The sequence below is a fragment of the Lissotriton vulgaris genome, chromosome 6 (genome assembly GCF_964263255.1).
Source record: "Lissotriton vulgaris chromosome 6, aLisVul1.2, whole genome shotgun sequence".
NCBI lineage: Eukaryota > Metazoa > Chordata > Amphibia > Caudata > Salamandridae > Lissotriton > Lissotriton vulgaris.
Genome location: NC_141694.1, coordinates 1,655,360,566 through 1,655,388,052, shown reverse-complemented (window position 1 = coordinate 1,655,388,052; position 27,487 = coordinate 1,655,360,566). Strand labels below are relative to the sequence as shown.

General features: G+C 47.9%; 2 protein-coding genes across 5 annotated transcripts in view; both read left to right on the top strand.

Annotated features, from left to right (window-relative positions):
* BICRAL (BICRA like chromatin remodeling complex associated protein) overlaps positions 1-27,487 on the top strand; it is a 744,270-nt gene that overhangs the window by 543,001 nt on the left and 173,782 nt on the right. For 3 of the 4 annotated variants that reach the window (XM_086927816.1, XM_086927815.1, XM_086927817.1), the window contains 2 exons: positions 26,326-26,387; positions 26,509-26,654. In XM_086927816.1, the coding sequence (XP_086783942.1) occupies positions 26,326-26,387; positions 26,509-26,654 (208 nt within the window). The remainder of the gene's footprint in view (positions 1-26,325; positions 26,388-26,508; positions 26,655-27,487) is intronic. The other variant, XM_086927818.1, reaches the window with a different exon arrangement.
* Positions 15,562-17,650, top strand: LOC147709261 (uncharacterized). The gene is made up of 2 exons (XM_086925182.1): positions 15,562-15,566; positions 16,249-17,650. Exons 1-2 carry the CDS (start codon positions 15,562-15,564, stop codon positions 17,648-17,650), a joined length of 1,407 nt encoding a protein of 468 aa, XP_086781308.1.

The following is a 27,487-nucleotide window of genomic DNA, read 5'->3' as shown; positions in this document are numbered from 1 at the left end:
TCTCAGGCAGGCTTAACATTGGGAGTGGACGGGTTAGGTCTCTATCCAGAGGCTCTAACAGATCCATTCGTACCAATGGCTCTCAGGTCTCTTCTCACAGAGGGATGACATCCCCTCAGAGGAGAGAGCATGAAGCTAAGATGAGGGAAGTCAATCTGAGGATTGAAAGGGAAGAACTTGCCCTGGCCAAAGAGAGACTTGCCTTTGCTAGAGAGCAGAAATTGAGTGGGGCAGACCCCACTGGTGGCAGCATTCTCCCTAGAGAAAAAGACAGGAGTTTAGACACTAGACACCTGAGTAAGATAGTGCCCCCTTTAAACAAGGGGATGACATCCACAAATGGATGACTGCTTTGGAGAGGGCCTGCACTGTCCAGTGCATCCCCCGAGTCAGTGCGCAGCTATTTTGTGGCTCTCCTTTGAAGGTAAAGGTAGAGATAAGCTCCTCACTACTAGAGCTGAGGATGCTAATAATTACCAAGTCCTGAAGAATACACTGGTTGATGGGTTTGGCTTAACAACTGAACAGTACAGGTTGATGTTCAGAGACACCCAGAAAACTCAGTCTCAGGATTGGACTGACTTTGTTGATTGTGCCATTAAGGCTCTAGAAGGCTGGCTATTGGGTAGTAACATTACTGAGTTCACAGGATTGTATAATCTTATTATGAGAGAGCAAGTCTTAAATAATTGTCAGAACCAGTTATTACACCAGCACCTGGTAGACTCTGATCTGACCTCTCCACAAGAATTGAGTAAGAGGGCAGACAAATGGGTCAGAACCAGGATTAGGCCTAAGAACCAGGGTGGTGTCCAAAAGAAGGAATCAACCAAGCCTCAAGAGAAGGGTGGGAATAAATCTTCTGATCAAACCACAGGGCCCCAAAAATCTCCTGAAAAGGGTGGGTCCCAAAATCCTTCCAGTTCCCAAAAGAAACCTTATTGTCATACCTGCAAACAGGTAGGCCATTACAAAACTGACAGCAGTTGCCCAAAGGCCAACAACAATAAGGAGAACATACCCCAAATAAAACTTCCCAGCCTCCTGTTACTACTAGTAGTAATCCCCCAGGTGGTGGGTGTGCCCCCAAGAATCTGGGTGCATTTACTTTGGGAGTTCCTTGGGACTCTGGCCTAACCAGGTCCCCTGACTTAGATACTCTTGTCTGTGAGACTGGCATGGGATTTGCCAACTTCACAGCTTGTCCCAACACTTTGGGCAAGTACAGACAGGAGCCCCTCATCAATGGTTCAAAAGTTGAGGCCTACAGAGACACAGGGGCTAGCATCACGATGGTGACTGAGAGCCTAGTCCCCTCAAGACAACTTATACCTGGAGCCACATACCAGGTGACGAACATTGATGGAGTGCAGAGAGATCATCCCATAGCAGTGGTAAATCTCAGCTGGGGAGGTGTCACTGGCCACAAAAGAGTGGCAGTGTCACCAAACTTGCCTGTAGATTGCCTACTGAGGAATGATTTAGAGATCTCAGCCTGGGCTGAGGTAGAGCAAGAAACCCATTTTAAAATGGTAAACCTCCATGGTAAGGTTGGTGAGGCAGTGATAGCCACAGCCCCAGTCCAAGATGTCCTCCCTGAACAGGTCAGGAGGGCTGTGCCAGTCACAGCCCAATCTCAGACAGATTCCTTTCCTGAAGAGGTTGGCAAGGCTGTAATGGTCACAGCCCATACCCAAACTGAGTCCCTTCCTGAAAAGGTTGGTGGAGTTGTGATGGCCACAGCTCAAACTCAGACAGATAATAGTGTTGTGAAGCCTGAAACTATGGATCAGTCCACTCAGACAGAGAGCATGGAGGAAGAAGATAAATCTCCCTCCCACCAGACTTTAGGAAAGGATCAGCCTCCTCAGGGAACTGATCTGACCCCTTGTGAAGGAACTGCCCCAGAGGTAGTCAGGCCTAGCCTGGCAGAACCCCTGATGTCAGTGGACCCTTCCAAGGTGGGACCCAGTCTGGAGCAGGTAACCTGCCCCTCTCTACCCTGCCTCAGTCAGCCCAGGGCTGTAGAGGTCAGGAAGGTCAGTGGTGGACCCCAAAGGGCCCCCTGTCCAAAAGAACTCCCCAATCAGCAGATTAGGATCACTGAAGCTAGTAGACCTAGCCAAGTGAAAATAAAACAGACTCCTGCGGGATACCCCTTAAAATTAGCTAGGGACCTCCCACAGATGGACACTGTTGGGCACAGCCAAACCTGGGACCTGAGGGCCCCAAACCGGACCTGTCCCTCCAGTAAGCCAAACAGAGGGACCCAGCCTCCAGCTTTAGGTAGCCAGAGGTTGACCCTGAGAGCTCACAGCAACTCAGTCCTGGAAAGAAAGGCCCATATGGTGGATAGTGATTGGAGGAAGTTGAGCCCGACATTAGTGGAGTCTCACTTCAGTACTCCATTCCCACACCAGCCTTTTACTTTGCCAAAACACACCACAGGTAGAGATTCCATATGGTGGAGACCCTCAGATACCCTTAGGGTGAGGGATTGCTTAGTGGACCATGATACAGGGGGTAACCATGCCAGTGCATGTACCACCTCATATGGCCACTCAGGTAATATAGGCTTACCTGGTCAAGGATAGCCTTATCTCCTTTCGTTTGGGGGGGTTATGTAGGAAGGTGGATACCTGACTATGGTTACCCCCAACTTTTTTGCCTGGTGTTTTGCTGGTTTTCCGACTTAGTTGACCTGGGACCCTGCTATTCAGGGCCCCAGGCCTACTGCTTTCTCTCTAAATTAAAACACATGTACCTTAGGTGCATTTACCAATTGGTACTGGGCCTCCTTATCAGTCCCTGTACCCAGGGCATAGGTGTACCCATGGCCTACCAGGGGCTGCAGCATGTATTATGCCACATAAGGCTGGCCATCTAAATATGACACAACTGGCTGCACGACAGCTGGGGCAAGGTGGTGTAATCACCCTTTGCTTTAGATATAGTATTACTATATCTAACCCTAAAATGGACACATGTATTCCTATCAGTCACTCCTATGACAGGCCTTAAAAATCCTGAAGGCAGAGTGCTTGGAATTATGTGAGATGGTGCTCTGGCATGAGCTGAGCCCGTCTGTAGCTTGCGGAACCAAGTCCTAATAGCTGTTCTATGATAACGCGTACCATATACTCTTAAGTGCATTATAATCCTCGCGGTTATTTGCTATCTTTGGTATCGCTTTATCAAAACATGTCGAGTAAGGTGTCATACGAATTGGAATACTAACCCCTTGCCAATTCTTGCGACGGGGTTAGCATTCCACCCTTCTAGAGGGACACAACATGTATGTAACTGTGAACCCCGGTTAAAGTTAACTCGAGCCTCAGCATCACAAAATGGACGCTGCCACCACAGACACAAGTCTGACCTCCTGCTGCTGGGAGTCCTTCCAGCGAGGAGAGCTTGGACAAAGGGTTTCCTGTCAGGAGCGGTGCTAGCACCATCCCAGACAGGGTTTTGTGTATCCCAGGTAGGCAGGGCTGAATGGAAGGTGACTGCAAGTGGCACCCCGGTGCTCACTATGCATCTGCCGGTTTGAACCAGTTCCAGGGGCACACCAGCCCCTGAGCTGGGGAAAGTCCGGACAAGGGAGAGGGGTGTAACCACCCCACTCCTGGTCCCACCCATGGGCAGGACCTAGTCACGTGCCAGCCCCTTTCTTTAGTATAAAGGTAGGAGCGGGCCCCCTTCCCAAATTAGACAATTCTGAATCTTGATGACTTTCCACGAAAGAACTCTTGAACCTTTCTGAAGACTCTCCCTTGTGGCTAAGGAGTAGCCACCCTACACCAGCGGGCACCATCTAAGCGCATGCGGTTTGCTGTACGTCCATCCTCCGGATCAAGACTGCCCAGCTCGACGAGACCCGGATTCCCTAGCACCTCTGACCTCTACCTACATCATCAGCCCAGCTGAGATTCGTGGGTGTGACGAGACCTGAAGGGACCGGCCATCTTCAAAACTGCACGACGCTTATCCAGCACGACCGCCGAGGGATCCTCGAGTGAGTGCTTTGGGGTTTGAGAAGCTCTCACCCTGAGCAGCTCCAGCACCGAAGTCCAGCCCCCAGCATCCACAAGATCTGCGTGGGGCCCTTCTGCTCTTTGCTGCTCACCACGTTGTCCGGCTACTTGCCTGCTGGCTTGTGGCCCTCCTGACGACGAACCACGACACTTCCATCGCTGGTCTGGTTGCTCCAGACTGGCCCTTGCTCCCCTCCAACAGAGGAGCACCCGGACCCTCCTGGTCCACTCCAGACGCCATCTTGAGTCCACCGCATGGGCTTGCCTTTGCCAAGGCTTGTTGCTCCAATCACGGTTTCAGCAGCGCCGACAGCAGACACCTTAGTGGGACAGCTGGCACCTCCATCCTGGTTGCCGACAACGCCTCCTGGTCCGAGAGACTGCAGAGCCCAGCGTCGCCCACTCACCTGGTCGAGGTGACTTCATCCGGTGCTATCCTGGTGCCCACCTAATCACTGGCTAGTGATTAAGAACTGAGTCCCCTCTGCTTTCAGGTCGTCTCCATCTTCGATCCAGGCTTGGATCACTCCGGACATCATCACTCGTCTCCTGCCAGCAACTTCTTCTTTCAGGCTCCATAGACTGTAATGAGGATTCCCGACGTCTTTTGAACCCTTTGCAGCCGCAGCCCCTGGGCTAGGTAACTTGAGCATTTCGGTGCTCCAACATAGGTTCACTATCTAAGTGTCCAGATCCTTTTTCGTTTTCAGCCTAACTAGTCGGATTCGTCCGATAACACTAACTTTACGAAATCTAGCATCCATAGACTTTGTTCCGCATCCCGCGTGAGAGTGCACACTCTGCACCCGATCCCCCTAGGCCTCCTGCTCCTAACCTGAAGGTTCAGTAGTGTAGTCCTAGCGATCCTAAAGCCTCTGGATCTTGTTACTTACCTGCTAGTATTTGGCATTCCACTTTTGTAGTATATGGTTTTTCGTGCCCCTCGGGCATTTGTGTAAATTGTGCAACTTAAAGTATTTTCTTAAGAGTTTTGTTGTGTGCTTAGCTCCCTGACTCATAAAGAGATCAGGGTAGACTTGTTATAAATAAATATCCTTTTATTTTCATAACAACTTGTGTGGTGTCCTTTCACTTGGTGTTCAAGGGGTATATGTGATGGTATAACAGCTGGCTTAACACGCCCTCTAGAGTTTAGCCTAAAGACTGCTCTTGTCCATGCTACTAGGATAGCTGGTCTATAAGGTTGACTTACAACCAATCATCAACAAGGGTCGTTTGGAATGATACACAGTGATCACTAGAATAGTGAGCACTACATATCAGGCCAACTTCTCACAGTAATCTTTCCAGCTTCTCAATGCTCAGCACCATATAGTCTGCTCCTCTTTGTGCCAAAGTGATTTGTTTATCTGTAAGGTTAAATACAGAAAACAATGACTTGGTGTTGATTAGACTCCATGGCACATATCCAGAACGAAGATTTCGTAACGTCCAGCCTAAAAGCATTGTAGAACGCAAATGTGACTGTCCATGCTGTAGCATGAGCAAGTTCTGTTCCATTATGACTATGGCAGAGGATACTACGCTGTCCAAAGAATAAATTCTGTATGACAGAGTTGTTAACACATTGTTAACTACAGAGAGAGATTTCCCTAAATTAATATGATACATTTCTCGTATTCGTTCTGCAGTCTCTGCTTGTGTCGCTTTTAAAGCTACATTATAAATTGCATATATACCAGCGTATATAAAACGTTTATGACGCTGTTTAGTTTGTCCTTGTAAGAAGTCCCTTAAATCAACGCCATCTTTAAGTAAAGATAAGGGTTGTTTTACCTCTGTTGATATGGACTTTTGTAGCCAATCAAGGCACAGTTTTCCTACACTGTGTGTTGTTACTATCCCTGAATGTTGTCTCTGGACATATCTTGGATCTGGCCTAGTGAATGTAAACCCTTGTGTCTTATTCAGGAATCTATCTTGACAGTTGTTTGTGTCTTTGGGCCAGATTAACCATTTCTTCCAATCAGGATAATTTCTCTTTTCAAGTAAAAATGTTTTTACGCCGACCCCTCCTTCTGTAGTGTTTTTACTATCAGATGTAGGCGTAGGTATGGACGGTTTGTTCAAATCTTTTATCTTAGCTAGGCCAAGATAGGATGTCTGTTGGAAAGTGTCGTACAAAAACATTATTTGTTCAGGGAAATAAATGCAGGCTTGAAATAAAGCTTCTATTCCTTGCACATGCCAGTCTTTTGTGCCCCAGACAGTTTTTGTCTCAATGTTGTCTCTCCAAAAGTCAAACCCTAATGTGGACAGCTGAGCATAAAATGCCGTAGAATACATTTTCTTAGTATTATTCAATATACTTTTCGTTCCTTTCTTATTAACATTTTTAAAGTAAAATGTTTCTGGATTTAAGACATTAAAACCTGAGAAGTATGGACATTTTTCATAGAATATTTTTGAGCTACCTTTCGGTGGCGTTGGACAATATTCCCATTGATTAAAAGTATAAATATTTCTAGGGTTTGCAGATTTGTGCAAGAAATGATGACCATAGTGATTATAACAGTACATTTGTTCATAATCTGATGAACCTTCTAAGTATTCATGTTTTGTGAATTTTGCAGACATCTCTAAGTCTGACATCATATTATTAACAGTCTCAAAGTCCCAATCATCAGAAAATGTGCTGGGTGAAACAAGGTCACTCAAGGAAACCTTGAATTGGTGTGGAATCTTCAACATCTCTGCAGGGCTATAGATGTCATAATGAGTTCTGTCCCAAGCTATACCACCAGGTATAGGAACGGCTGTGATGTTCACTGATGTCAAGTCTCTTTGTTCACGATGAGATGATTTGTGTGGCTTGAGCAGTAAGTTGATGTTTTTACTTGCTGTGTCCTTTTTACTATATCTTCCATTTATAAGCATTCCCAAACGTAATACAAGAAGTAGCCAAAGTAGGACAAAAAGTACTCCTAGCACAATCCAAAGTTCAACCCATGATGAAATCAGATACGTTTTTTCAAGTTGATGAAAAAGTTCTATTGCTTGTTTTTTTGAACGTTTTATTTGCTGGCGTTGTTTCAGGCTCACTGGGATCCTCGGAAAACGTATCAAAGTTAATGAAATAGCCAGAGGCAGTTCTGTCAATTTTAGGTATTGCATCAGGATTACTTGAAATCACTGGATGTATTGGATCCCTTGTCACATTAGTATAGTCAGATGCTACATCATTGTAGACAGGTGTTTCTTGATGAACTGGTATTTGGGTTTCAAGAGGCACAAGTTCCATGCTTTAAGGGTAGTGGCGGTGGGGGTGTTTTAACCTCATCACTGCAGCGCGAATTCCGCCGCAGTGCTGAAGATTCCAATTGCGGGCGTGGTCATGACGGCCCTCGGCCGTCATCAGCACACGCCCACCGTGACTCCTGACGGCCTGGAGCCGTCATCAGCATCAATGAGGTTAATAAGCATTGTTTGGCCTATCTTGTTTCAGTTCCAGGGTATGTCCCCTATAGTTCTTATCCAGGGGATACTCCTCAATAGTCATAATCTATGAATAATCCCCGCCCATGTGCGGGATCCCGGAGCATACAGAAAATACATATACATATATATGTATATATATATGTGAAAACATATGTTTGCAGCCCAACACATTTCCCAACTGGCAAATCTGCCGCAAAATTACATGAAATAGCATACACACAATAGTACTCTCCCAACCCCTAAGGAAAAGAGAAAGAGCAGTAAACATTTGCATACAACAATGCTTTATTGCCATAGGAAAAACCTGTAATTGCAGGCATTTGCCAGTAGGCTGCAGTAGAGTATAAAGAAACAAAGAAAAACGGACTCCTTGCCTTTAAGGCATTAGAGAACGGGTACCGTGCCTTTAAGACCTGAAGGCGACCCCCTGCTCTCATGATGCACCACAGGTGGCAGTTGGGTCAGCTTGAGCTCTTCAGTTTTTGACTGTAATTGTTATTTTGAGTGAAATTTCTCAGAAAATTCGACATCCTCTGGGGTTTTAAGGCTTCTGCTTTGTTTTTTGTGGTGTTCCACAAAAATCTTTCTATCAGAATGCCTGCTTTATTCCGGAAGTGTCCTTCTTGTGACAAGAAGATGGCTCTGGCTGACCCACACGCAGTGTGCATCGTGTGCCTTCCATCTGCACACGACCCTGACCAGTGCCATCACTGTCAGAAGTTATCTAGGCGGACTCTTTGCGACAGAGAACGCATTAGACTTCATGCCATGTTGGAGAAAGACAAGAGTCATCAGGTGGGTGGCAATGGAGGCCCCAGAACGTCTTCTTCAATCAAGCATGCTCAAAAGCGGCGACATTCCGCATCTCCTGCCTCCAGAAAGAGGAAGGAAGGAAGGAAGAAGATCTCTGTCGAAGTCGCCGTCAAAGAGGCCCAGGCGCTCTTCTGGATCACCATTGTGACGTCGAAAGTCTCTGTCGCAGCCAAGTAAGTCGACGTCGAGACGCCACACTTCGGGCTCGAAGACTGTGGCTGCTGACGTGTCCAAGTCTCCGTTGACGTCGAAGCTTCCGTCGACGTCGAGACACTCTCCGCCGCCCTCGAGGGAGTCAGCGGCGAGAGTTTTTAAATTTTTTTATTTACTTTTATTGTGGTAATCACCAGATATCAAAGCATTATTTGAGTCTGCGTTCAGGCGGGCCCGCAAAAAGGATAGCATTTCTTGCAGGTTATCATACACAGCCGTTCAGCCCACACCCCTGAGGTCAGGTGGCAAACTGATGGATCATTTCAACAAATAATACAAATATTGGCCTGCAAAAAACACAGAATATTTCTCTGCACCACTTTTTACAAAACAAAGAAAAAGAAACAACCCCCCCCCCAGAACTAAAATAGACCACAGGTGTTATCCGACCCAACATTTTGTTTCCCTATGCATCACGCCATCAGTAGGCCCGTCTTTATATCTGTCCTTCCAGAAAGAGGAACTTTACATGTATATGCGTCCTAAGTAGGCGCTCCCTGAGTTGCAGGGGAACCCGTCCTGCCCAGAGCTGTGACCTCTTCTACCCCTCTAACGTCCCCCTCCTCTGCCTCCTGTCTATTGTCCGCTGCCTGTCTGTCCCTATATTCAAAGAATAATCCCCAGAAATTCTTGGGTCTACTCCTTGGGGGCAGTAGCTCACTGTACGTTTCTGACTGCGTGCAACAATGTGTTAAATCCCCCAACCATTGCTGTATCTTCAGTGGAGGACTCCTCATCCAGCACATTGCAACACGCCTCTTCGCCAATAGCAGCCCCAGATCTATAATCCTACATTGCACCTTGGGCAATGGCTTGGAATAACCTAACAGTGCTAAAAGCGGGGAAGGGGCAATCACACTCTGAATCACACCACTCAACTCCACAAACACCGCCTCCCAGTAGTTCTGTATCCCCGGACACTCCCAGGCTAGGTGGAAAAACCCTGCATCGGGAGCGTTACACCTCTCACTGATTGCACTGTCCCGGAGGCCAAACGAAATAGCCTATCCGGCATGTGGTAAACTCTGTTCAGGTACTTAAAGTGCACCAATCTGTGTCTACCATTTAGGGAAACTGACTTAGTACTGTTGCAAAAGTACCGCCACATATCATCCGAAAGTTGCGTGTCCAAATCACGTTGTCAATCTAAACGCGCCTTATAATAACCCGCTGCCCGCTCCGACAGGCAATCTTATATATAGCAGATACCATTTTTTTGCGCCCTTCCGTTTTTATGACATGTGTTAGCTCTTTTAGTTCCGGGGATTCCTGTAGGTCATCCCCGAGCTGTTCGCGCCACGCCTCTCTAAGTCTATGAAACTGAAATCTTTGTAGCGCAGTGGGGTAAACCTCCAGCGCGTCTATCTCATGTATAGTTTTTTTTTTTTCACAACAAATTTTATTGATTGATCAGGTAAAAGCATGTATACAGTTCTCCACAATCAGGAGGTCACTGCAAATTATCAACACATTTATATCATTGTAGCCCAATCAATAAAAAGAAAACATTTCGCCCTAATCCTCCCACCTCCCACAGCCACCCAGTAACCCCACTACCCACCCCTTATCCTTCCCTAACCCTGTACACGCGATCACAACAAGCCTCCTGTAAGTGCAATCTCTATGCCAAGCGCCATGCGCCACTCTAGGCCCGGCGTCCATCTCCCCAATCCAGATCATCGTCCGGTTCTGCCGGGGGATCCAGAGTCAAACCTCTGTAATTCGCCCACCGTTTCCAGATTTTGTAATGCTTCCGGGGGCAACCTCTGGCCTCGAACACTGGGCGCTCCAACCCCATAAAATAATCCAGTCCAGTCTTCCGCGCACTCAGGGGGGGGCTCGCTCATTCTTCCACGCTTGTGCCAAGTCCTGCTTGGCCACCACTAGGCCCAACGTCATGTATAGTTTTTAAGGTGCCGTCAACAAACATATCACCCGCAGTACAAATGCCCAACGCTCTCAAGGCAGCTACAACACCTCTGTCCCTACACGGGTGCAAACACACCATCCAGTCCACTGGCATCAACGGAGAGTATAACAGAGCTCCTGAATGATACTGTAAGAGCGCATGCCAAGCATGCCTGGGCGAATTTAAAGTGTCAAGCAGACCTGTGCGTCTATCCACCGTGTCAAAGGCAACCGCAGGTAGCGGCAACGGAGCTGCAAAGAGTCTCGCCAGCGTGATGTTTGGTGCCCTCCTCCTATCGTGCACCCACTGATGTAGATGCGCCGCTTGTGTTGCCCAATAATACAATTCAAAATCAGGGGTGCCAATGCCACCCAGTTGGTACGGCGGAACCAGCACCTTCCACTGGACCCTCGCCTCCTTACCAGCCCAGGCGAGTCTAACCATCAAAGACGTAAGACGAACAAAGAAACATCTAGGGAGCACCATCGGAATATTGGTGAACAGAAACAGCAACCTGGGCAATATGATAATTTTCATTCACGAGATCCTCCCCATAAGAGACAGAGGTATCCCAATCCATTTCTCCACATTATCTTCTAGCCTGTCTATTGCCCTGCCATAATTCTCACGGAAGACCGTTTCAGCGTCCGTGTGCAAAGGTATGCCTAGATACCACACGGGTTCCACAGCCCAACGCAATGGAAATTCCATCTCAAACTGTTCGGTGGCTTCAGTTAGTGGGAACGCAAGTTATTTGTCCCAATTCACCATTAATCCAGAGAGAGCCCCGAACCGTACCACCTCACGTAGCAGCGGAGCCAAATTCGTTTCAGGGTCCCAGACGTAAAGGAGTGTATCGTCCGCATAAGTCGTGATGACCAGTTTATAAGTGGGGAAGTTACGACCCCGATGTGCATGATTTTCCCGCATAGCGCACGCAAGGGGCTCCGCTATCAGGGCATAAAGGGTGGGTGACAGGGGACACCCATGCCTCGTGCCCCTCCTCATCTGTATAGGGTCAGTGACAATGCTGCCAATCATAACGCGAGCAGCCGGGTTGTCATATAATACCGAGATCATTTGTAGGAAAATAGGACCGAGCCCCATCCTCGTAAGCACAGCCCTCATGAAACCCCATTCCACAGAGTCGAAGGCTTTCTCCATATCCAAGAAGACTGCCAAAGCCCTCGATACCAGCCTCGTGTGCTGAATAGCCCCAAACACTGTCTGCAAATTATAAGTTAGATTTCTGCCCGCAACAAACCCCGCCTGTTCCGGGGCGACTAGATCCGGTGCCAGCAAAGCAAGACTAGTGGCAAGGACCTTGGCATAAATTTTCGTATCGACATTTTGGAGAGACAGTGGCCTATAGGCACTGCATTCATCAGCCGGTTTATCCGGCTTAGGAATAGCTACTATAAGTGCTTCCCTCATTGAATGTGGCAAGTGCCCAGAGTCTATCATGTCCGTAAACAGTGCCGCAAGGTGTGGGAGTAGGAGCTCCAGATACGTCTTATAGAAGTCCACTGTTAGGCTATCAATGCCCGGGGAACTACACAATTTCATCCCTCCGAGTGCTTCGCGTATCTCAAATTCTATGGGGTGCATCAGAAACTCAACTGCGCATTCGTGCTCTAAATAGTCCATTACCTCCTCCGCGTTGCCCTGTACTTGTGACGCATAAAGTTCAGAATAGTATTCCTGAAACCGATGCGCTATAGCTTCCTCTTCCATGAGGGTAAACCCGTCTTTGGATTTAACCGCCGCAATCAATACTTTCACCTTCCGTTGCTTTACCATGTTTGCTAGAACTCTACCAGGCCTATCTTGTTCCCCGTATGTACGTGCGATCGCGTACTTCCCAAGGTGCCTCACCTCTGCCTGCGCCTCCTCCTGATAGTCTGCCAACAGCACCTTCAACTCCTCCTGCGCACTAGCAGTGTCTCCCCACAATAGTCTGCTCTCACAATCCGCCAATTGCCTCTCCAAGGTAGCCAGCCTGCCGCGAACCGAACGGAGTATTCCAGAGTGCTTGCTCATTGCAACGCCCCTAATATACACTTTAAACACCTCCCAAACCGTGCAGAAACTATCCACCAAGCCTATATTACAGTCAAAATATGTCTCAATGGCTACATGTAGCTCCTCTCGAAAGACTAGATCCAGTAGGGAGTATGGTGGAAATCGCCATGTGAAGGGGGGGAGGGTGGTGGGGGGGGGGAACCCTACGCGTTAATGAAAAGCTTACAAGAATAGGGGAGTGATCTGAGAGTGTGCGGGGTAAGACCTGGCACCCGCGTACCAAAGACAGCATCCCTGTCGACGCCAGCCAGTAATCAATTCGCGTGTGAATATTATGAAAGGTAGAGTAGTGGGTATACCCTTCCCTCTCTGCGTGCAGAGTACGCCAAACGTCCGTTAGGTCCTCGCTGATAAGTATCCTGTCTAATTCCTTAGCAGCTCTTGCAGGGCGTCTCTCTGGGCCACTAGAGCGGTCCAAATCAGGGCTCCTTATCATGTTCAAATCCCCTCCCCAAAGCACAGCCCTACTCTGAGTCTCCCGTATCAGTCCAGCCAATTTTACATAGAACTCAGGACAGTCATAATTGGGCCCTTATACATTCACTGCCAGTAACTCCAGTCCCCTCCCAACAAGCTTAGATAATACAAACCTACCTTCCGGGTCGGCAGCCACTAAACTGAGCGAGTAGTCTGATCTAGGGTTAACCCAAGACTACCCCACGAGCGTGTGACCTAAATCCAGCAGAGTTGATCTGCCCTCTCAGCCTCCCCGCCTGTAGCCTAGGGCTGTTCTCAGCCAGGTGGCTTTCCTGTAGGAAAGCCAAATCTACCTGATGTCTAGTCAAATAGTTCAGAACCTTACAGAGCTTCCTGTGGTCATTTAGCCCTCTGATATTCCATGTCAAAGCATTCAGACTCCCTGCCCTACTGCTCCCAGGTTGATCTCCAGGCTTGTCACCCATAACTAGCTGAAGCAATCACCGTTCCACCTACAACAAGCAAGTGCACAGTTTCAATTTTGTCAAATGACGGGTCTCGCACCTTGTGATCATAAACTGAAAAAATTCCCCACTCCCTTGCCCCCAGCTTTCCCACCCACAGCGAACCTCCCCCAACTAGGTCGTGAACCATTCTGCCTAGATTCCCCCTCCATGGACCACCCTCCTCCCTCTGAAATCCTGAGAAGAATAAGAAAAAACATAACCAGCTCGGTGTTGCCACATGTGGGCAGAGGTAGCTACAAGCCATTCAAATAGTGAAACAACAAGAACAGCAATATCGCAATGACCACTGCCCCTCCCAGCCTGCCCGCCGGCAAATATAGTACCCCCAAACCTTACAAACTTCCTAGAAAAGCACTGTATGCATCGCCTCTCAATCCTGGTCCTCCAGTCCGCCACCCGATTCCTCTTCAGGTGATTGTTGTTCCGGTGTCAGCTTCCGCTCTCTCCCCCAATCTTTGATCGCCTTCTGTAGTGCCTTGGGCTCTGTAAAAAAGTTGGTCTGCCATTCCTGGTGACTTTCAATTTAGCTGGATACAGCATGGCATAGTCCAACCCCTGTTCTTTTAGCTGGCATTTCATCGGTACAAAGTGTTTCCTCATCTCCTGTACCTTTGCAGTAAAATCAGGGTATAGAGCAATGTCCGACCCCTCAAACGTCAGTGCCTGCTTGTCCCTGGCCGCCCGTAGAGTTGCATCCCTGGCCCGAGAGTTAAGGAATTTCGCAATAATCGGCCGTGGTGGCGCCCTCGGACGCGGTGCCAGTTCCCGGTGCGTCCATTCAATGACGAACATATTGGAGAAGACCTCGGCACCAAGCAGAGTGACCAGCAGCCTCTCGATGTACGTCTCCTTCCTACCCGCTTGCGCCGTCTCCGGAAGGCCAAGGATCCATATGTCGCAGCGACGGGAGCGGGCCTCTAAATACTCCGTCTTATCTTAGAGCACCTGTAGGACTCTTCCAAGCTGTTTATAGTCTTTATCTATTGTCGTCTGCGCTTCTTCGACCTCCGTTATTCTCCTTTCAGACATATCAAGCCGCTCAGCATGTTTGTCCAGCCGCTCGGCCATCCTGTCGTTCCTATATGTTAAGGCGTCGATTTTTACACCAAGGGAGTTAATACCCTCCTGCAGGCCTTTGTCCATCGATTTCAGCATGCTCTTGGGGTCCTGGTCTGCCTCCGGTGTATGGCCCACGTCACCGCCCCCTTCAGCACCTTCATCCTGCTGTTTGGATCTCATCTGTGTAAAGGGCAGTTTGGATTGTCCACGTTCCGTTTTCCCCATGGTGACAGGGATAAGCTGCACCACCAAAGATTCAAAGAAACCGTGCCGCACCAGGCCCGGCCAAACTGTCGCAAGCCCCGATCGCGGCCCCGTGGAGAGGGGGAGGGGGGCAGGGAGTGCCTCCCGGATCTTCAGCTAGCACTCACTCTGAGACCATCTAACCCAATCGCACCAATCCCAGGCACGTGCACGACCATGCACCCTGGCTTGGGCCAGCCAGTCCTATCAAACACCAGCCAAGTCCGCGTTTATGTGCAAGCCTCGTGGGTGTCCGATGTTTCACCTAGTGCCACACTCAGTGCGGCCAGGATACTCCACGCAGCGCCTCACCAGTGTCCCACAAAGGATTGCGCCTCGCCGCCGATCCGCGGCACGAATGTGAGCCATCGTGTCTCCTCCGTCACCCCGTCATAGGCCGGGTGCACGTTGTGTTTCATACAACCTCACCGATGACTGCCGTTCACCTCGGAGCAGGGTAGGATTAAGGGGGGCAATAGTGCTTGTGGGTTCCACCATCCAAACCCCCACAGCACCACCCCTAGATGATATCTGGGCCCCCGGGCCCAAGTAGGGTCTCAAGCACTCTGCCGCTGTTCAGGGCGCAGCCTCCATCTTGGCTCTCAGCCGCGTCGTTCCTCTCGCCACTCCCGGCCTTGCAATGCCACCTCCCGGTACCTTACGCTGTCCCCTTTACCGTGGCTGTAGGGGCTCTGTCTCCGCCGTGATTTGCAGTCCAAAGCCGGGCTCAAGTGTCGAAGTCCGTGGGTCCACTCCGCTCGTACCGGCCCGACCCCCGGGCTCAGCCGCACGCAGGAGCACGCCGATGGGGTAACTTGCAGCGCAAGGCCGGTGCTTAGCGGCCTATTCCGCCACCAACTCGCCGTGCTCAGGAAACACTTCTGTGAGGGATCAGCAGCCGGCAGCTTTTGTCATCAGGCAGCGAACCTCTCCACCAGCATCCCCGGGTGAAATTACGTGAGGTAGCGGTCCTGGGGTCATAGGATAGTGCAGGATTTATTGCCGGCTAAGCGGAGCCTCGGAGTCAAGGGGCCATCGCCGTTACGAGCAAGCTCCGCCCCCCGAGTCAGCATCGAGAGTTATGGCGGCTTCCAGATTGCCGCCGGCTGGCGTGCTGCCATCGAGATCCCACCATTCGACGTCGAGGAGGTCAACACCTAGGCGACGTCAAGAGGAGTCGTCGTCGACACAACGTCGAAGAAGTCGTCGTCGACACAACGTCGAAGGTCGTCGTCGACAGGACGCCATAGAGGTTCTCCTTCTACTTCACTGACTCAACGCCGAAGGACGCAGTCGAGATCGCCAAGGGGTGGAAGATCGATGTCGAGAACATCAATGCCTCGTTCGACGCCATTGGTCACACAAACATCTTCGATGTCGAAGCTTTCGCCTTCGAGGGAACAGGTCGCTATAATTGTGGAGTCTCCTGGGTCCAGGTCATAAGGGGACAGATCTTCATCTCCTGAGTTGAACATCGTGGAAATCTCTCCAGAAGCGTCCCCCAGATCTGCGGACAGATCACGCAGTGTGTCATATCACTGCCCTCAGGGAGCTGTTTCGGGCGGTCGCAGTATTCCGGCTCGGATTACTCCTGCACCTTCTCTCCGTCTGCTCCGAGGACAAGCACTCCAGTCAGACCAGCTAAGTCTCCTCCTCGGAGGCCACGACCTTCACCGGGACCAAGATCTCCTGCCAGATTACGCTCTCCGGCACGGCCAAGAACACCTGCCAAGCCAAGACCTTCCCCCAGACCAAGGTCTCCACCTAGACATCGGTCTAGATCCAAGGGTCGGCACAGCCATCATCGCGACAGGTCTCATCACAGAGGACGCACTAGATCTCCAACTTGGTCCTCTTCCACGAGGTCTACAGTCCAGGACTATTCTCCGACCTTCTCCTCTACTCCTCCTTCAAGAGTCTCACCTATTGATGACATCGCAACCTTCACAGATGTGCTGGGCAGGGGAGCAAAGAAGCTGAACATCATTTTGCATACTCCTGTGGTCCCTACCTCTATAATATTTGATACTCTTCATCACCGGACAGCGCCTAGACCTCTGCTGCCTCTGGTGCCCGGCTTCATTGAACCGGCGATGGCTACCTTCCTCACGCCTGCAGTGGTAGGTTCTGTTCCATCAAGACTTGCCAAGAAGTACAAGGCTCCCGCAGAGGACCCCTTGTTCCTCAGATCGGATCCACTGGCTGACTCAGTTATCGTGGCGGCAGCCATGAAGTGTCATTCGGCCTCTACCTCATCTTCGGTACCCCCAGAGAAGGATAGCAAACTCATGGATTCTTTTGGCAGGAAGGTATGCAGCACTTCTGCTTCATATATGAAGGTGGCCAGTGCTTCTGCTCAACTCGGGAGGTACGATAGGTCCCTCTGGGACTCCCTTACTCGCTTCACAGAGAAGCTTCCGAAAGAAGACCGACAGGGTTTTGTCGAGATCCTACAGGAGGGAGGACTCGTAGCCAACCAGGTCATGAGTGCTGCAGCAGACGCCTCTGACCTCGCGTCCCATGGCTACTCCCATGGAATCTGTTCACTACATTTGGCGTGGCTACGCCTCACGTGCCTCAAACCGGATGCTCAAAAGAAAATCTTGAACCTCCCCTTTAATGGTTTGTCTCTCTTTGGTTCACACGCTGACGATGAGATGACCGAAATGAAATCCGAAATGGAAACTGTGAGGGCTGTGGGTTTGGAGAAGCGTAAGGAATTTAAAAAGCGCTTTCGTCAGGGGGATAAGCGACCTTACCAGCAGAGGATTCAAACCTCTCAATGGTCTTCCCATACTCAGCAGAAAACCCAATTTCAGCAGAGACGTCCTGGCAGAGGCAGCGGCAACAATAACAAGCAGCAGTCTGCCTCCAAACAGCCTCCAAAGCCCTGAGCTGTTGCTTCCTCCGCAACTGTTGGCCACTCCGGTGGGAGGGAGTGTTTTTCATCATCTGGAAGAGTGGAGATCCATAACAAAGGACAGATGGGTGCTGAATATTGTGCAGCATGGTTACTTGCTGAGGTTCAAGTCCCCCCCTCCGCAAGTCTTTCCTCAAGTAAAGCTCCTTCCCTGTTTCCACAGTCAGCTGCTGCAGGACGAAGTCTCTGTCATCCTCAAGAAGAAGGCTATAGAGGAGGTTCCTTCCATGCAGAGGAATCAAGAAGTCTACTCCTGCTATTTTCTTGTCCACAAAAAAGAGGAGTAGTCAAAGAATACAGGACCATTCTAGACCTACGACTACTAAACAGATTCATCCGGAAAGAAAAATTCTGCATGCTAGCCCTGCATCAGATCTTTCCCCATCTCCATCATGGGGACTGGATGTGTGCCATCGACCTGCAGGACGCTTACTTTCACATACCGGTCGGTCTCAGTGAGGCACCAGAAGTTTCTCAGGTTTCAGATCGGACGCCAGCACTACCAGTATCGGGTGCTTCCGTTTGGCCTCAAATCTGCGCCACGGACATTCTCAAAGTGCATGGCATGGTGGCTGCTTTTCACCCCAGGCGGAAGATCTTCGTCTATCCTTATCTAGCCGATTGGCTGCTGGAAAGTTCCACTCTGGCTCTGCCTCAAGACCATCTTTCATTCTGTCTCATCCTGATGAACTCATTTGGTTTGCAGGTCAACTTCAAAAAATCAGTACTCAATCCTTCCCAACGGATTCATTACCTGGGCGCTTTCCTGGACTCCGTGCAAGCAAGCGTGTATCCTTCGCAGGAGAGATTGTCATCCATGCTCCTGAAGTGTCATCTTCTACTGCACAATCACAGTCACACAGCCAGGCAAGTGTCCTCTCTCCTGGGATCGATGGCCTCGTGCATCTACATCGTGCCCAATGCACGCCTTCACATGAGACCTCTGCAGTAGGCTCTCGAGGACCAATGGTCTCCGAGGGCAGGTCACTAGGAGGACCGTGTCTCTCTTCCACAAGGTGCCAGAGACTCAATCAGATGGTGGATGAAACGCTCCAACCTTCTCCGGTGAGTTCCATTCCATCGCTCTTCTCCATCACAGTCAGTGATCACGGATGCCTCTCTTCAAGGCTGGGGTGCTCATATGGACCAGCTTCAGGTTCAAGGCCTCTGGTCCGAAGTAGAGCGAGGCTACCACATCAACTTCCTCGAGCTTCGAGCCGTTCATCTGGCGCTCAAATCTCTTTACCCGTCTCTGCGCACCAACTACAGCCAAGTTCAGACGGACAACACGACAACTATGTTCTATCTGAACAAGCAAGGAGGCACCAGGTCAAAAGTACTATCCCTGGAAGCGCAAGCCATCTGGCACTGGCTCCTGGCAAGAGGTCTATCCATCGTGGCAGTTCATCTACCAGGTATCCAAAATGTCCAAGCGGACTGCCTAAGCAGAGACTTCGTAGAAGCGCACGATTGGGTGCTCAACGAAGAAGTTGCACAGGAGGTCTTTCATCTATGGGGCATACCGGACATAGACGTGTTCGCAGACAGGGCAAACGCGAAATGTCCCATCTTCGCGTCCAGGTTTCCCCAACAGGGCTCACGGGGGAACGCACTTTTGATCAGCTGGTCGCAGACATTGCTGTACGCCTTTCCTCCCCTGCCTTTGATCCCAGCGGTGATTCAGAAATTCTACAGGACAAACACCAGGATGATCCTGATAGCGCCGGACTGGCCACGCCAGTGGTGGTATCCGGATCTCCTCAAGCTGTCGGAAGTCCCACACCGGTGACTTCCTTGCCATCCAGACTTGTTGACCAAGGACCAGGGGAAGGTGTTTCATCCCAACCTTCCTTCCCTTCGCTTGATGGCACGGCTCCTGAGGTCATACAGTATGGACACCTAGACCTCCCAGAAGACTGCATGAACATTCTCAAAGAAGCCAAGAGACCATCCACTAGGAAGTCATATGCTTTCAAGTGGAAGAGGTTTTTCATATGGTGTCTTGACAACTCTTTTGACCCTATCCACGGTCAGGAGCAGGTGATTCTACCCTATCTGTTGCATTTAGCAAGGTCAGGCCTCAAGTACCCCTCCATCAGGGTTCACTTATCGGCGATCACAGCCTATAGGAAGTCACCTTCTCAGACATCATTCTTCCTTATGCCTGTGGTTAAAGATTTTTTAGAGGGGCTTAAGAAAGTGTTTCCACCAGTGAGGTCCCCCTCTTCTCCCTGGGAGCTTAACATCATACTTACTAAATTGATGAGTGCTCCTTTCGAGCCTATACATAAGGCTTCTTTGCAGCACTTGACCAGGAAAGCCGCCTTTTTAGTGGCAATTACTTCTGCCCGTAGGGTTGGCGAAATCCAGGCCCTGTGTTGTAAGGAACCGTACACAGTGTTTCACGCCAACAGGGTGGTACTGAGGACACACCCGGGTTTTCTGCCTAAGGTAGTCTCAGACTTTCATATCAACCAGTCTATCACCCTACCTACCTTTTTTCCTCAACCTACCACTCCCCTGGAGAGGTCTTTACACTCTCCAGATCTCCGGAGGGTTCTGAAGTTTTATCTGGCTAAAACCCTTCCACTCAGGAAATCTGCCCAGCATTTTTGAAGATTATGGAACCACTAATACCGGTCTGTCAGCCTCTAAAAGATCTATTTCTCCCTGGATAGTCTCCTGTATAGCTCTGTCTTATCAACTAGCTAACAAGGCTTTACAGGGTAGACCTCATGCGCATTCTACAAGAGGGAAAGCTTCTACTACTGATCTCCTTCGTAATGTCCCAATCTCTGAAATTTGCAAGGTGGCTACATGGCGGTCTGTGCATACTTTTACCCATCATTATTGCCTAGATTCAGATACACAGGCCGATGCCCAAGTGGGACAGGCCCTTTGAGAAATTTATTTGCATAAGTTGTATGTGAAATGTACAATTTTTTCATGTCTCTATGTATACTTATTTGCTTGTCCGCGAGACTTTGGGTATGATCTTGCTAATCTATTCATAGATTATGACTATTGATGAGTATCCCCTGGATGAGAAGGATTAGTTACTTAACTGTAGTCCTAGTTCTCATCCAGGGGTATACTCATCAAAGTCATAAGCTTCCGCCCACCTCCCCGGAAGAGCATGTTCATAAAGTTATGAGATGTTACCGGATCTACCCAGGTGTTATGCACCCCCAAAAAGAACTGACCCAACTGCCACCTGTGGTCATCATGGGAGCAGGGGGTCGCCTTCAGGTCTTAAAGGCACGGTACCCCTACTCTAATGCCTTAAAGGCAAGGTGTCCGTTTTTGTTTGTTTCTTTATACTCTACTGCGGCCTACTGGAAAATGGCTGCAATTACAGGTTTTTCCTATGGTAATAAAGCATTGTTGAATGCAAATGTTTACTGCTCTTTCTCTCTTCCTTAGGGGTTGGGAGAGTACTATTGTGTGTATGCTATTTCATGTAATTTTGCGGCAGATTTGCCAGTTGGGAAATGTGTTGGGCTGCAAATATATGTTTTCACATATATATATACATATATATTTATATGTATTTTCTGTATGCTCCGGGATCCCGCACATGGGTGAGGATTATTCATAGAGTATGACTTTGATGAGTATACCCCTGGATGAGAACTAGGATTACAGGTAAGTAACTAATCCTTCTTCCTGCTATCTGCCTGTGCATGTGGAGCCAGTGTTTATCTGAGGCCCGAAGTTGAGCGGCTCTCTAATATAGGAGGAAATCGGGTAGAGACAAAACTCCCTCCAGGTGTGCGTTTGTCAATAGCCGCTGGGACAAGTGGGCTCTTTGCCCCTGCTGTAATCGGGAGGCCCTGGAACAGATAAAGGCGACGAGGGAGGACATTCATCTTAATGGTGTTTATGTGGCCAATCCATGCTGTGTATGCAGAGCTACATTTTTTACAATCAGGTTTGAGCTGTCGCAGCAAAGAGGGGAAATTAGCTTTGAAGATATCCATCAACAAGGGGTCATTTTAATACCCAGGGAGGTGATTTCTTTGCGGGCTCAGCGAAACTGTGAAATTTCCTCAATCTCTGTCAATAGGGAATGTGGCATAGTCAAATTGAGTAGAAAGTATTTGGAAAGATTAACTTAAACCCCCAACGCTCGTTCGAAAAGCTGCAATTCGGCCTGTCTGGCTGGTAAGGACTCCCTAGGATTCGAGATAAGCAGCAACACATCATCCGTGAAGAGGGAAATTGTATATTCATCTGGGTCAAATCTAATGCCGCTAATCCCCTGGTTAAATCTAATCCGTGTTGCGAATGGTTCAATACAGAGGGCGAAGAGCATAGGAGATAGGGGACAGCCCTGCCTTGTGCCCCAGGAAAGCGAAAAAGGTCTGAGGCTACTCTGTTTACTAGAATTTGAGAGCTCGGGGAACAGTAATTAGATTTCACCATACCAAAGAAGGTCTCTCTAAACCCAAAGCGGCGTAGGGTGAGTATTAAGAAGGGCCAGTTGACCCAATCAAAGGCCTTCTCTGCGTCCAATGACAGAGGCCCGCTGGTATGCGTTTCCTTTGAACTTTATCAATTAGGTTTATCATTCTACGCAAGTTATCATGGGTCTGGCATCTCTTGATGAAACCCGATTGATCGGGGTGAATTAGGTGAGGTGAGATATCTTCTAGTCTGCTGGCCAAGATCTTAGCGTCTAGCTTAGCGTCTAGGTTCAGTAAGGCTATGGGTCTATATGAGGGACATAGCTGGCGATCCTTCTCTGTCTTGGGGATTACAGTGATTAGTGCCTCCCCCATAGAAGGAGATACCTCCTACGGGTCTAAGGCGGAGTCACATTGAACCATTTTCCCCATATTTGCACCAGTCGACCCCTCTCCTCCATCCGCCCACCGTGGGAGCATCGGGCCGGGACCAGTGGCGCGCTATATCCCGCTTAGCCACAGCCACCGCCGTTTCCAATAGACGTTTATCCGTCCTTGACCCACAAAGGCCATCAAAGATCCCCAGCAGTAGTCGCATTGGGTCGGGAGTGTTTTTAATAAAGACCTTTTCAGGATTTTCTGTTAGTTGGGGTTTAACTGGTTTCCCACCCAAACTATCTCTACTTAGTTCTTCATAGGATTTTTCAATTATTCTGGCCAGTTCATATGGTTGCTCAGTTATATCAATTTCCCTTATTTTTTGGCGGATCGCCGCGGATGCTGCTTCACCTTTAATATTAGCTAATATTATAGCTGAGACCTGTTTGAAATCTTTCAGTAATTTCATACCCAGATTTAAAGCAGACTCTGCCCTGCATTCATTTTGAATCTGTTTCAGGACATCTGGTATCACCGCCAAAGATGGAACACCATGTGTTTTTGTGTAGATTGCAGCAAAGACTGTACCCCAAGTGTTGGAGTCCTCCTGGTGTGGTGTGATCCCCATTGGTAAACAGATTGTTAAAATTCTGTGTTTCTCATGAGGTGTACTGTCAGGAAATACTGCCTCGATTGTTTGTGCTATCCAGAATGGAATTTGTTGCCTTTTTGCGGGTAATTTACCAACGGCTGATTGTATAGTCTGTGGTGTAATTTTATTTGTGTTCCCCTGGTGAGGGGTTTGCTGTGGAATCCTTATAGGAGGTTGGATTGTTAGAGTCTGCATGACATATTGAACCAATTGTCTATGTATTTTTATTAGTTGTTTTAGGTGAACTAATAGTTCTGCCCCTGTCATTTCTTCAATGGCAGGATGTGGTGTATAGCTGGCTAGTACCGGCCATATTGCTCCTGGTCTACCATGTGGACCGAGCCTGGTAATGTGATTTTGATGTTGTAGGTCGCCTTTAAACTAGAGCTGATGCTCTTGGTAAATTAATGGAATTTCAAGGTCCTCGAAAGGAACGTATTCCGTTGGATGATCATCTGCTTTGTAGAAGTGAAACACATGCAATACTGCATCTGCTTCAGGGAAGATTATCCATGAATAGAATACCTCTGTCTGCCGATGTTCGTGTGCCTCTATGACAAAAATTACCCTACCACCTCTTGATGATAGGCCATTTGTTATAAGTTTTAAAGCAATGGTTTTCCTTAAGTTTTCCGGGATGATTATAGCATCCGGGACGGTTTCTTGGAAACCGGTAACGTTAAAACCCGGTCGGGCATTATTGCCTGCGGGTCCACCGTTCTCTTCGTCACTCATTTTTTTACTGAAAGTTTGTAGAGCAAGTTTCAAGGAAATAAAGATAGGTACACAATATTTTGGAACACTGTATCCTTCAACGTTGAATCAAACCAAAAAACGAATACATAGGATTTCCGTCCTACTCAGTTATGGCGGATATTTTATCCTTTTACCCACTCCCGACGTCTATTGGAGTATTTTACGGGAAAAGGGGGTCTCTGTGAAAAACACGACTGAGTTACTCTAGTATCTAGCTTTAAATTAGTGCCTTACCAAACATTGGGTGCCATGTAGTGTAGTTCCTATATTCCCAATAGGCTCTGCGCATTGGAATAATATATCCTATAGATTTGACGTAGGACCTAGGTCGACTAGGTCTCTATCGAATATATTAGACTTAATTGGGAGTGCCAGCTAGCTCAGAGGTCACTAGAAACTTTCTTGAATACACAAGGGATTAGTTTCGGACAACCGCATAAACATGACAACTTTGTTTTCCCAAGAATAAAACTGATCTTCAGAGTCATGGAAACAATAGATAGATGTTTTACTCAGTCAATCGTGCATGCTTCGTTTCATCAGAGGTACAGAGAAACAGAGACGGGCGTTTTCAATAAAAGGATTTATTGAACAGTCTTCTTTCTCAAGCAAGTAAAGCTAACTGCTACAATCGTAATACTGGTTGCAAAGTGTAATGCGTACACTAAGAAGAGTATTATAAAATAATACTGTAAAAGCATTGTATGGTTCCTAGACCATAGATTAATACATACATCAATAACGAAGGCTAAAAAGTACTCAACTGGTGCTTCTAAAATACGCCTACCCCAATGTACCTAACCTAAGTCTATTACGAGGGACGAATTAAGTGAGGCTTAGTTTTTCTTTGCAAAGAATCTAACCAAGATTTCTCTTAGGGTCTAATCAGACCTTGGTTTTAGAATGAAGGAGGTCTGGTATCTCTGTCTCGGGACTCGATTTCCCAACACCACGCGAGGGGAGCTTGGAAACACTGGAGCTGGTAACTCAGAGAGAGAAAGGCAGCCTCTCTGTCAGTGCGTCAGCTGGAGGTCGGCTTCCTTCGGCACTTGCTCTAGCGAGCTGCGTCGTGCAAGTAGATAATCGAGCTGCTCGGAACCACCGCATGTTTGCTAGGGCAAGTGTAGGCATATTTATACCTTGAAGGTGCCTAATTTGACGTAAAGTCTGACATAATAACGTCATCAAAGAACCCCAAGGGAATGGTAGTTCTTTGAAAACGCCATGGTATCTAGGACGAATCAATATTCAAGTAAGTGGATGTCCCTGACTGCTGAAGCCAAGTTTTCCAAGAAATCGTTGTGGCTTTTTGGAACTAGTGGAAGTAGACATGCCTGTATTTGGACTGGATGGGTTATGTCTAAATATGGGTATTATTTCTATGCCTATATAAGGGCAAAGTGAGTTATAGCTATACAAGGGCATGAATCAGTAAGTTACGCTTGGATTCTAAAATGCTACACAACAATTTGAAGCCCCTGTAAAGCTTTATACACTTAATATGGGCCACTTCATACATATGACCTCCACATCAGGTCACGCAGTTAGTTTGTTGGGAGTGGGATATTGTTCAAACTGTCCTCCATAATGCACGGTTCTTCAAATTTCCTACATAACATATCTGATCAGACCAACTTTCCTTGCAATGCCTTTCTATATGCTATTTAATGTCTTGCCCTCAGATTCCATATGAGGGATGTAAAATACCGTGAAAATTGCAATAAATTTTGTGTTTAAAAAAATTCAAATGTGGGTCTAGTCACTCAGATCACTTTTGGGTAAAGCTTTGGCAGGCACTTCAATCTTACAAATTTCTTAGATCATTTTTATTTCACTTCCTGGGGCCTGATTTAGAGTTTTCCCAACAAAATACTCTGTCACAATAATGACGTGTTATATCTTAATGCACTTCTAATAAGATGGACGGGATATGTGTCACAATTGTGATACACCAAGCGTATACCAAACTCTTAATCAGGTCCCTAGTTCAATACAGCCTTGATAAAGCATAAACGGATTATAATCTGAGCGAAACAGGTGTGGCTGAGCATTTTACAGTTGAACATATCTCTTGACTGGATAAAATAAAGATTGAGTATTGTTCAACAGAGCTGTATATTTTTTGTTAAACAAATCAAAGACTACGCATTGTGCAAAGAACTGTGTTTCTCACTGGATGATCGATCTATTAGTGACCCAAACAAAATTAAATTTACATTAGGAAGTAAAAACGTATTATAGCATGACCAAGATGACCTGGTCTATTTGTAAACAGCTTGTAGTGTACTAGATCAAACAAAAAATGCATAAGGCCGTAAGAATGATAATCTATAAGAACTTCTCATGGTAGACGTAACTTTATTAAATAGTAGTTTCTTCCTTTACGTACACATGCATAATGCTTATTAATGTTAGCTAAGCATTAATTATGGCACTGCAATTGTTTTTATGGCATAGATGGATGGACATACAGGGGGAATCAAGAGACCTGCTGCTAAACAACTAACAAAGAGAGCACTGTGAGTTTTCCTTTTATCCATTTTAAATGGTTATCAACACATTTTAATTTTAACAAAGTTTTACTGGTAAGGACAATTTATTTTCTCTTTGGTTCATGAAAATATATTGTTTTCGTTTTAGTAGTCTGCAGCAGCTAAATAGAGACCAAGCTTGTGTTGAAGTGCCGGATAAAAAGAAGTTCAGTTCACTGAATGATGCAGTCCAGAAGCTTCTGTCTTACCATGTATTTCAAGGATCAGTGCCGAACAAAGAGGATTTAAAGAAAGGTATAGTAGAAATGATGGCCTACTGTTCATGTTAGTGATCTAAAAAGATTGAAATCTCCTTGATTCATTGCTTATGTTGGCCATATTCCGTAATTATTCCTTGGAAATATTACAATGTATGGCCCCCATTTTGCCCTTATATCTGTTTATCCTAGATCTTTACTTTTGTTCCCCTAAGTTACTTCACAACTTTGTAAACAAACGTTATTGAGTTTTCTGTGGCGCTTGGTTTGCTCCACGCTTCCGCCAGTTTCCTAGAACCGGAGTGACCCCTGCCAAACGACAAGAATTTTATGAGGCCATGAGATTAAATTTTGGGGGTCAATCCCCTCTCGAGTGCTTTAGGACCCCATGGCTTCAGAAGGCTTTCCAACTGGGGCTCTGCTGGCGAGTCTGACCTCGGCTTCAGTCTGGCCCTCAGAATCCGTTGTTAAATCCAGATTGGACATGGCCATGACATCGCAACCTCCTTCAGGGACCAATTTAATGGTGCCGTTCCAGATACAGTTGACGTTGATCCCATTGTGATTTCTGACTCTGATACAGAGCCAGAACGGTGTTGCTCAGCACCAGTTTGACCTCCAACCAGGCCCACACGGCCTGAATTGGAGATGGAGCTCTATTGTCCTTTAGTTTCCGTCTGTCATCGACCCTGGGGACTGGATGGTAGTGCTGGACATGCAGGACGCCTACTTCATATCCCCATCCTGCCTGCCCACGTGCGCTAACTGTGGTTCACGGTAGGGCAAGAGCATTACTAGTTCTCTGTGCTCCTCTTTGGCCTTACCACTGCCGCTCAGGAGTTCACAAAAGTGATGGCAGTGGTTGCAGTT